At 37.8% G+C, this 11,222-nt stretch overlaps 1 protein-coding gene across 1 annotated transcript; it reads left to right on the forward strand.

Annotated features, from left to right (window-relative positions):
- Positions 1-1,033: 1,033 nt before the first annotated feature.
- LOC149568724 (uncharacterized) lies at positions 1,034-2,383 on the forward strand. Its single transcript, XM_089816766.1, has 3 exons — positions 1,034-1,502; positions 1,702-1,775; positions 1,880-2,383. Exons 1-3 carry the CDS (start codon positions 1,034-1,036, stop codon positions 2,381-2,383), a joined length of 1,047 nt encoding a protein of 348 aa, XP_089672892.1.
- Positions 2,384-11,222: the final 8,839 nt, after the last annotated feature.

Genomic DNA, 11,222 nt, shown 5'->3' on the forward strand with positions numbered 1-11,222 from the left:
GAGTCAAGCCCAAAAAGAGTAAAAAAGTGTGGTAGTGGAAGGTTGTGAATAAGGATGTTGGATCTATGACAGGTGGAGAGGTTTGTCCTAATGGGATCTCATCCTCTGAGGATTAGAGCAAGGATGCAGAGTCTGCTAAGACTATTGAAGTGATTGCCAAGCCTAATGGTGTGGTTGTTGGTGAGGGGGATTTGCAATTGGTTTCTCCCCCTCACAAGCATCATAATTGTTCTTATGACTTGGGGGATGGTCTTTCTAGGGAAGTTTCTTTTGAGGTTTTGGAGAAATGCGTTGAGACTCAAGTTCAGATTAGGACTCAGACCCCTAATAGTGACGGATTGAAGAAAGCCCCTGAAGATAAGATTGCTAGCCCTAAGGATGGGGAGAATAACTTGGAAGTTTTAGAGGAGGACTATGAGATTTTTGCTCTGGTTCATGACTCTAATAGAGACTGTCTGAAGCTTACCCAAGATGATAAGGTTATTACCCCTATGGGTGGCTTGGTTCTGGCCGACGTGGGTAACCAGTTGGGATCGATTGTTCCTTTAGATCACTCTATCAAGCATTCATCTAAGAAAGGAAACTTTGTCAGAGGTGATGTTGTGGACCTACTCTTTGTTTCTGAAGAAGTGGATGATGAATGAGATGAGGATGCCCCTATTGCTGAGTGGACTATGGTCGAGAAAAAATCCAAAGGCAAAAACAAGATAAAGAAAAAAGAGAGTGAGAAGGCACCTCCTAAGAGCATGAAGAGAGGACCCAAGCCAAAAGGTGACATATTACAAAATAGATCAGAAGACCCATTGGCTAAGTCTCTTGGAGCTACCCATAAGAATGGGGATGTGGGATCTTCCCTTTCTCCAATTGGTAGACCCTCTAACCAACATAAGAGATCAGCTGAGACCATCAGAAGCATTTTTGATGGTAGTCAGAGAACTATCCTGGAAGCCAAAAAATTTCATAAATTATGAAGATAATCTCATCGAATATAAGAGGGTTAAATAACCCTCACATACATGACATTTTGAAGAATATGATCAGAGACAATAGGCCAGATATTTTGGTTATTCAAGAAACAAAGATGCTGAAAGATAAGGTGGAAAACCTCCCATTGTTTAAGAATGGTAAGATCATTGGCAATGATTCTATGGGAGCTTCAGGTGGGTTGGCTGTGTTTTGGTCCAGTAGATGGATTCAAGGGGAGATTGTGTCTCAAAACTCTAATTTTATGAATATTAGATTCAGTAATTCTAGAGATAATTTTACCTGGATCCTTACTAACATTTATGCCCCCAACTCCAAATGGGGAAGAAAGGCTCTTTGGACTGAAATCTCTAATCAGAGGAAGTTTTTTGAGGATAAGAATTGGATTGTTATTGGAGATTTCAATACTCTGCTCAAAGATAATGAAAAGTGGGGGGGGAGCCAAACTCAACTGGATAATAGAATGGATTTAATGGAGTTCATTAACCATCGCATTCTTCATGATATTGACTTACACGGTATCGAGTATACTTGGACTAATAGAAGGGCTAGTAAGGATCTTATTTAGGTCAGGTTAGACCATGCCTTCATTAGTAATGAAAGGCTCCTTCTGTATAAATGTAATCTTAGTGCTCATGTGAGGGTGGGTTCAGATCATTACCCTATTCATCTAACTGTTGATAAGATTAATTTCCATAAGAACTTCTTCCCTTTTAGGTTTGAAAAAATGTGGACTCATCGTCTGGGTTTGGAGACCCTTATTAAGGAGTGGTGGGATATTCAAGTTGAAGGTACAACAATGTTTAAAGTGGCAGCTAAATTGAAGAATGTTAAGAAAAATATCAAAATTTGAAATAATAATACTTTTGGCAATATCTTTGAGAACAAAAATAAGATCTTGGAGGAACTTAAGGATATTCAAGATACGATACAAGTGGAGGGTTACGAGACCTTTTCTATGGAAGACGAATGTGGTAAATTGGTTGAGTTGCATGATATCATTGCTAAAGAGGAAACGTTTTGGAGGCAGCACTCAAGAAAGGTTTTCTTAAAAGAAGGTGACCGTAATACTAAGTTCTTCCATGTTACTACTCTCAAGCACAGGATGGCCAATAGAATTTGTAGACTTAACACGGATAAGGGACCTACGAAGAATGAAGAGATCATTAAAAAGGAGGTAGTGGATTTTTTTAAATCTCTGTTACAAGAATCCAATTTGGATCTGGGGAAACAAGATTTGTTTCTTGAGTGCATCCCTTCCTGTATTTCTGAGAATCAGAACTTGTTTCTCACATCTATTCCTTCCAATGATGAGATTCTTCAAGTTGTTTTTTCCTTTGAAGGAGATATAGGCCTTGGCCCTAATGGATTCCCACTACTGTTCTTTCATAAGTACTAGAATATTGTCGGGATGGATGTCTGCAATGGGATTAAGGAATTTTTTGGGTCCAGGAATATCCTTAAAGAACTGAATGGAACTTTCCTTGCACTTATTCCTAAAAAGCCAGGGGCTGATAGTATGGACCTGTTCAAGTCCATTAGTTTGTGTGACTCTTTCTATAAGATCATTTCCAAGGTTCTTACGCTGAGGATTATGAATCTCTTACCTAATATTATTTCTAGACAGCAAAATGGGTTTGTTCCTAACAGACAGATTGTTGATTCTATTATTACTGTGCACGAAAATATTCATTCTCTTTTGGTTTCTAAGAAGGAAGGTTTCTTTCTTAAGCTTGATCTTTCTAAAGCTTATGACAGAGTTGATTGGCACTTTCTCCTCCATGTTTTGGAAGCTTTTGGTTTCAGTTAGAGATTTCAAGATCTCATTTTTATGCTGGTTTCCTTGGCTTCTTTCTTAGTGCTTGTGAATGGTTTCCCCTCCTCTTTCTTCAAGGCTTCTAGGGGCCTTAGACAAGGTGACCCTATTTCCCCTATTCTCTTTATTATTCTTGCTAAATGTTTGGGAATATTTTTTGACAGGTTGGTTCTTAAAGGGGACTTTGTGGGTCTTAACCCTTCCTCCTCGGCTCTAGTGTGTTCCCACCAACAATTCATTGATGATTTGATTGTTATGGGTGAAGCATCGGTGAAGAATGCTAGGAGTTTAAAGAAGGATTTGGTGGATTATGGTGTTGCTACTGGTCAAATTATCAATTGGAATAAGAGTCATATTTTCTTTATGAATGTTAGTATGGACAGGCAATTGAAGATTAAAAAGATCATTGGCTGTGAGATAGCTGCCTTGCCAAGTTCTTATCTGGGTCTTCCTATGGGTTTATCTCCTCCTAATAGCTTCTAGGACTCCTTGATTGATAAAATTCATTCAAAACTTGTGGGTTGGAAAGGTTCCTTGCTCAGCCAAGCGGGTAAGGTTGTAGTTCTAAAATCTATTTTGCAAAGTGTCCCGCTTTATACAATGAGCCTTTTAAAAATTCCTAGAAAATATGCTCTTGCTATTGAAAAGATCCATAAATTTTTTTTTATGGACGGGCATGGAGAATAAAAAAAGACTCCCTCTCATTGCTTGGGAAAACGTTTGCATGCCTTATAAGAAGGGTGGTCTTGGATTACAGAGGGTTACCTCTTTGAATGATTACTTAATGGAAAAACTGTTATGGAGGTGGCACAAAGAGGATGGGGAATGGAAGAATATATGGAATGATAAATACAACTTGGATAACTTTGACTTCTACCATCTCCTAAATAGTAATGTGGAGCAAGGAGGTTCTATGATTTGGAGAAATTCTTAGAAGCTTAAAAATATTATTAGAAAAGGGATAAAATGGAAGGTTGGTAATGGTAGGAGAGTTCTTTTTTGGGAAGATGCTTGGATTTTGGATCACCCCCTGTGTGATGACCCAAGATGGAATAGGTTTATGGATCTCTGTAAGACCCAATTTTGTTCTCTTGTGGCGGATTACTGGATAGACAATGATTGGGTGGACCTCTCTAGACTGGACCCCATTTTGGTTGAACTAAGAAACTGTCTGAATGTGTTTTTCCTAATCCAAAATGAGGATGGGTTGATATGGAGAAGTGAACCTAGTGGTTTATTTTCTGTCGCTTCAGCCTATGCTGATTCTTTTGATAACTATGAAGAACCTTGTTGGGCCAAGGCATGGATGAAGGGATTGACACCCAAAGTCAACATTTTCTTTTGGATCCTTTTGTAGAATAAAATGCTTACCCTGGATAATCTTAAAATGAGAGGGATTATTATTATTAATAGATGTGTTCTCTACAAGAATGATGGGGAATCAGTTGATCATTTCATTTTGCATTGCCTATATTCTAAGAAGGTTTGGGATGATTTATTAGAACTTATTAATGTTGATTGGGTCTTCCCTACCACTATTTAGCTATTCTTTTCTAGTTGGAAGGCACCTTCTAAGAATACCTTGATTGGTAAATTATGGGACTTCATTCTACCATATGTTGGATGGGGCTTCTGGAAGGAGCGTAATGAAAAAATCTTTAGAGATGTTGAATCCAACTCAACTCAAGTCTTCCACAAAATAAAGACTCTATTGATTGAGAATATTAATAATTTGGCTTTAGAACAACAATTTTGTAATGAATTGGAAACTAGTGTTCTTCACAATTGTAATTCAAAGAATGTGACAAAGGGGGATCAGGGACCTAATCCAAGAGATCTTGCTAGATGGGATTACCCTATTGACAATTGGTATAAGATTAACTTTTATGGGGCCTCGAAAGGTAACTTAGGCAAAGCAGGGTGTGGTATTGTGATTAGAAATTCCAATGGTGATAATATGGGAAGTCTGGCTATACCTATTGGATTTCAAACTAATCATGTTGTTGAAGCCTCGACAGCTCTCCATGGTCTTCTTTATGTGAAATAAATGAACATGAAGAAAATTTTGTTAGAAGGGGACTCTTTGAATCTTATTAATTGCCTAAATAAAAAAACCACACCTTCATGGACAATTAGTAATATAATTTATGAGGCTATCCAAATTATTAATTCTTTTGATATGTGTGTGGTTTCCCATAATTTCAGAGAGGCTAATGGGTTGGCTGACTGGGCAGCTAACGTGGCTTGTAGAAATGACCATTCCTTCATTTGGGATACTCATGATCCCTTACCTTTGAAGGCTTGACTTCTCTTTAATCATGATAAATGGAGGTCATCATAGAAGGCTTTTTAATTATGGCTATATCAGTATGGGGTTATGATGTGGATTTATGTGGCCGCGGGTTTCGTGTTTTAATTCCTAATGATTTTTACAAAGTCTCGCATGGATTTTAGGTCTATTTTTCCTTTATGTTTGCGGCTATTCCCGAGCTTTCCTTCACTTGGGAGTTGCAGAATAAGAAATTTGAGAGTTTAAGTGCTTGGATAATGGGAGGAAAGAGGTAGCATGTTGAACCCGTGAGTTGTAGAGAATCGATGAAAAAGGACGAGGTGTGGGAAATTTTGAGAATGGGTAACTTCACTGGGTTTATGGAGAGGTTGAATGGAAACAATTCTACCATCACATAATAGTTTATAAAAACTTGGAAAGAGGGCTCAGTCATAGTGGGAAATCAATGTATGGAAGTATCTGTAGAGGTGATCGTTGAGGCTACGGGTTTGGATATGGAGGGCCTCAATTTCTATTGGGAGTGGAAATTGTCTGACTGAGCCATTGCAAAGTTTGTGGATTCTGAAACTGAGAAGAGCCGTCTAGTTAAAATTGGGAAGTCTTACATTAATTTGGCCTCTATCTCTTGTCCCTGGTGGTTTATTATGTATGTTATAATGGAGTATTTAACTTTGGATGGGAGATTTACAAAATGTTATGGTTATCACTTTATGCTAGCCAACCATTTTAGGCACAATGTCAAAATAAATTTCCCTTACTATCTGAATTAGTCCCTTAGAATTTATGTTCAAGCTTTACAAAAAGACCCTAATGGTAATCATGTCTCTCATGAGGGTCTAATGGTGCTTGTAATGAATGTTCTAAAGTCCAAAAGAATTGTGAGGAACAGAGGTCGTATTAAGGATGTGGATTATGATATGGAAGGGAGCATGCAAGAGAAGGGTTACGATTTTGAAACCCAGGATGAAGCTGAAGGGGGTGATGTTAATACAAACAAGGGAACTAGGAATAGGTCTAAGAAGAAAAGAAGAGTGGTGGGTCATTCTGACTCTGACAAGGAGAGCGATTTTGTGGAGGATTTGATGAGGGACTATAAGAAGAAATCTAAGCTTAAAGGTAAGAGAGTTAAGACGAGTTCAGGGGTGGGGCTTTTTCCCCTTCGGATGATGAGACCTTGGTTTGTCGACTAGAGAAGAAAAAATATCCTTCAAGGTGCCTCAAGAAAGATTTAGGTGATAAAGGGGAGTCAGATGATGAGGACACTCAGGAGTAGGGGACACAAGAAGATTTTGATGACAAGTTTGATGTTTCTTCTAGACCTCTGAAAGGGATGTATGGTAATTCGGGGGCTATTCAGAAATAAATTGGGGTAATGAAAGGCCAAATGCAGACACTTGGTAGGGAGATGCAAGAATTAAGGATGAAAGTTGTGCATGCCAATAAAATTGCTCGTGGTGAGCGCACTCTCGGCCAACATATTGACAAGCTCATGGAGGTGGTTGGAAGTGTTGAAGATGTTAAAAACTTAATGATGAAGATCTCACAGTTGGAGACCAAGAACAAGACTATGGATAGAGACTTCAATGCGAACCTAGGTAAGGTCACCATAATGGAAGCCAAGATAAGTAACCTTGAGAAACTGATAAAACAATTGGCTGACAATGTGGGTACTTTGATTTAAAAACTAGAAATGGATAAAGGCCAGAACTCCCCTCAAGCAGTCGATTGCCAAGGTCCCAATAAGCGCACCAGGGCTCACTCCAAGAAGACTGATTATACGAGAATGAAGGATGAGGTGAAGGAAATGGCGAACAACATGCAGATCTTGGCTGATTAGGTGCTGGATCTGATCAAGGCTACCTAGCTAGGTCTTTACTATCTTTTCTGTTGTGTTTTAGCTATCTCTCTGCTATCTTTTTGTTGTTTCTTTCAGTAGTTCTTTCTTTGACCTCTTTTGTGTTTTTTCTGGAGGTCTGTTTCATGTTTGCTTCTACTTCCTCTATCTTTTTCTAGCTTAACTTGTTGTACTATAGTTTTGGGTCCTTAAAACCTGCTTTTACTTAATCAAAATATCTGCCACCCTATTTCCTTCTTTGTATATGTGCTGCAACTGGACTTTCTCCATCCCTTCTAATATGTGTCTGATATCTATGATGATAGTCTTGATATTCCAACCTAGCTGGGAAACTCCCTTCACTAAATCAATAATTAATTTGGAGTCACCTTCTATAGTTATTTCCTTTATTTTCATTTCACTGATCAGCTAAAGACCCCAAAGAAAAGCCATCGCTTCAACCAAATTATTACTTCCTCCCCCTACCTTCCTAGAATAGACTAACAACACATCACCATCTCCATTTCTCAACACTCCACTCACCACTCCTATGCCCATTTTTGCAGCACCATCAAAATTTAGCTTAAGTTGTGTTAGAGTTGGTGGTTTCCATCTTGTTTGCTATCTCTTTAACACTTTAGAGTTATCAAAATGGTAAAAATCCCCTTGAATACCCCATGTTTCTACTATTCGACATTCTTTCCTACCTGGTTCTTCCTTTGATGTCTAGATTTAGCAATCCTTATATTTTCCTTTAGCAATTTCTCCATGATTCCCATGACTACCTCCTCAGGTTTTTCCTCCTCCCAAAAGATTCCATTGTTTCTTTCTTTCCATATATGCCAAAAAATATATGGTGGAACAATTCTCCACAAAAATACCAACTTTGGGTGATAGAAGGGGCAGTTCCAATTTTCCACAAATTGACATAAGTTATCCTTCAACACCCAAAACAGTCCAAATTTCTCCCACACCAGTGCCCAAATCTTTAAGGTATATAGGCATTCAAGGAATAGGTGAGAGATATTCTTCTCTTTTTCTTTGCAAATATATCATTGGTTTGTGATAAAAAAGCCCCTTCTTTTCAGATTATCCAGTGTTAGTATTTTACCATGCTAAATAGTCCACCAAAAAAAAAGATTTTAGGGAGGAGATTACTAATCCAAACTTTACTCCATATTGGGGAGGTAGAGGTCCTTACTTAAGAGATGTTTTTAAGCTGATTTAACTGTAAAATTGCCACTAGAAGTTAAATCCCATACCACTTTATCCTCCTAGATTAGAATAGGTAGTCTTTGTGCTCCCAACAATTCTTCCAACTCAATAAGAAGTTGAATATCCTTTTGGGAATATCTATCCTTTTGTAGTTTCTTCCACTTCCTCTCATGGTCAATATAATCTTCCACCTTCATTCCCATTTCCTTCTTCAAATTCTCCATTAGTCTTTTAAATTTGATGTAAACCAGCGGTTCCCCCCCATCCAATTATCCTCCTAGAATCTGATACTTTTCCCATTTCCCATTATCCACCTTGCCCCTTCCCTCAAAATGCTTCGACTCTTAACAATATTCATCCATATTTTGGAGCCTCATGGGAGATCATTGTTAAAGAGATTTTGAGTGAATAGGGGGTTTAACAAATATTTAGCTTTCATTATATTGCTCCAATCTATATTGTCTTCTCCCAGTCTCCATCCAATCTTTGCAAGGGGAGCTTTATTTAGGTCACATAGTCTTCTCACTCCCAATCCCCCCTTCTCCTTTGGTTTGCATACATCCTCCTAGTTGACCAGACTCAATTTTTTCTTTTCCTCTATTTTTGACGAAAGGAAATTCCTCTGTATTTTCTCAATTATGTCTGCCATGTTTTGGTTAATTTTAAAAAGTGATAGAAAGTAGATTGGAATACCCTGAAGAGCCACTAAGAGTAACTGTAGTCTACCAACATTACTTAGAATTTCCCCTTTTCATCCTGCCAACTTCTTTTGGATTCTTTCAACAATAGTATTCTAGAAGTCATTGGTCACCTCCTTAGTGGTTAGCGATAGGCCAAGATAAGTATCCAAGAATTTGGATGACTAACAGACTAAAATGCTCCTAATCTTCCTCTATCAGTGTTAAAAAAAAAATCTTACTTTTAGAATAATTTATTTGATGACCTAAATTGTCTTCATAATTACAGAGAATACTCTTCCATGCCTCAACTTCCATCATAAAGGATTCTCCAAAAAGAAATGTTTCATCTACAAACTATTGTAACACTTTAGTAACAACAATAGTAATCCCTTTAACACATCCTGTATTTACCAATTTAGAGAATGATCTCCCCAAAACCTCTGCAACCATAATAAAAAAGTAGAGAGATAGCAAGTCCCCTTGTCTTAGTCCTCTCTCTGCTTTAAAAATGCCCCAAGGGGATCCATTTAGAAGTACTGAATACTAGACCATACCCACCATCATTCTAATAAGATTTATAACTTTTCCATTAAACCCCACTCTTTCGACCACATCATAAAGGAAGTCCCGCTTTACCTTATTGTATGCCTTAGAGATATCTAGCTTGAAGGCCATTCTAGGCCTTTTATTTCTCTCCATTGAATGTATGATCTCATGAGTAGTTATCACCGCATCCAGAATTTGTCTTCCCAACAATGTGTTACAAAGGCTTATAGGCCTAAAATCTAGAAGACTCATGGATGTCAAAGACTTAGGGACCAAAGAATAAAAGTCTTATTTATCCTTTTTAGCATCTTCCCTATTTTAAAGAAATCTCTGGTAGCCCATACCAAATCACTTTTAACGAACCTCCTAGAATTGCTGGAAAAAGTTGGGGGGAAACCATCAAGTCTTGGGGCCTTGAAAGCTTTCATAGAAAACACAACACTCTTCACTTCCTCCTCCATGATGTTTCCTACAATGCTATTATTTTCCACATCTCCAAGCACATGTGGGATCATATTTATCAAACTTCTTCTGATAACTTGATTTCCTATACTATCATCCTTATTATATGCCCTGCTAAAATATTCCACCGCGTGTCTTACCATCTCCTCCTTGTCCTTATATTCTCTTCCCCCTTCTCCTTCCAACCTGTTGATTGTGTTCCTTCTTTTATGATTGGAAGCTGACTTATGGAAAAAGGTAGTGTTACTGTCTCCCTCAGTTAACCATTGGACCCTTGATCTTTGCTTCCAAAATATTTCCTCCCTCAAAATGATGTCCTTCCATTTTTTCTATATTCTTCCTCTTCCTAAGTAGTATTTTCTAGGTTATTTCCCTTAGCAATCTCCCCTTGAAGCTTTTTAATTTTTTCCTCCACTTCTCCTTTGATTTTGAAAAAATCTCCAAAGGAACTCTTAGCCTAGCCCTTAATTCTTCTCCTTATATTATCTAACTTTTGAGTTAGTCTATACATTGCAGTACCATCTATCCTTATATTCCACCATTCTTGAATTCTATCTTTGAATTCTAGGTGAGATTGCCATATTATTTCATACTTGAAAGGTTTCGGTCCTCCTTTTAAACAATCCTCCTAATGGAAGATTAAAGGGGAATGATCAGAAGCAATTCTTGTGAGGTTCTCCAAATGGGAGTTACTTAACCATTTCTAGTTCCCTATCACCATCAACCTATCTAGCCTAACCTAAATGAGATCACTTTCTTTTCTATTATTAGTCCAAGTAAATGGGTTCCCTCTCAACTCAACATCAATTAAATCCACTCATCCCATAAAATCATGAAGATCTTGCAAGCTTTCAGGGTGATCTCTATTTCCTCCTAACTTCTCTGAGTGATAGAGGGGGGTATTAAAGTCTCCCATACACATTAATTGTTTATCCTTTATAGTATCTATAATCCTTTCTAGCTTACCATAAGTTTCTTTCCTCCATACCCTATTATTAGAAGCATAGATATTAATAAACCCCCATTTTTGGTTACTAGTTTGGAACTTTGTTATTATAAAAAAATTGTCCCTCCCTATTTCAACTCTTGTCATAGAGCATTGGTTTCACATGGTGGAAATACCCCCTAAGGCTCCATCAGCATCCAGATGCATGAAAGTGGCCCTAGGCCAAACATGACTAACTATTCTATCAAAATTAGCACTAGACATTTTAGTTTCTTGAATTAACACACAATCAACCTTTTCCTAAAATATACACTGTTTTAGAGCATATTGCTTTTGGGGATTATTTAACCCCCTTAGATTCCAAGAGAGGAATTTCACTTCTTACCTCTTGTTACAGTCTCCAGTGTAAGCTGCTTACCACTGGTCACATCCCTTGCTGCTTTTTTGAA

The sequence above is a fragment of the Cupressus sempervirens genome, chromosome 3, assembly GCF_028749045.1.
Source record: "Cupressus sempervirens isolate cs-2001-9-10 chromosome 3, ASM2874904v1, whole genome shotgun sequence".
Lineage (NCBI taxonomy): Eukaryota > Viridiplantae > Streptophyta > Pinopsida > Cupressales > Cupressaceae > Cupressus > Cupressus sempervirens.

Bases quoted from the DNA above. Each gene is read 5' to 3' on its own strand.
- LOC149568724 (XM_089816766.1), top strand. From the start codon at position 1,034: ATGATCAGAGACAATAGGCCAGATATTTTGGTTATTCAAGAAACAAAG. The intron at 1,503-1,701 runs GTATCGAGTATA...CTTCCCTTTTAG, and splicing joins TCATGATATTGACTTACACG to GTTTGAAAAAATGTGGACTC. The intron at 1,776-1,879 runs GTACAACAATGT...AACAAAAATAAG, and splicing joins GTGGGATATTCAAGTTGAAG to ATCTTGGAGGAACTTAAGGA.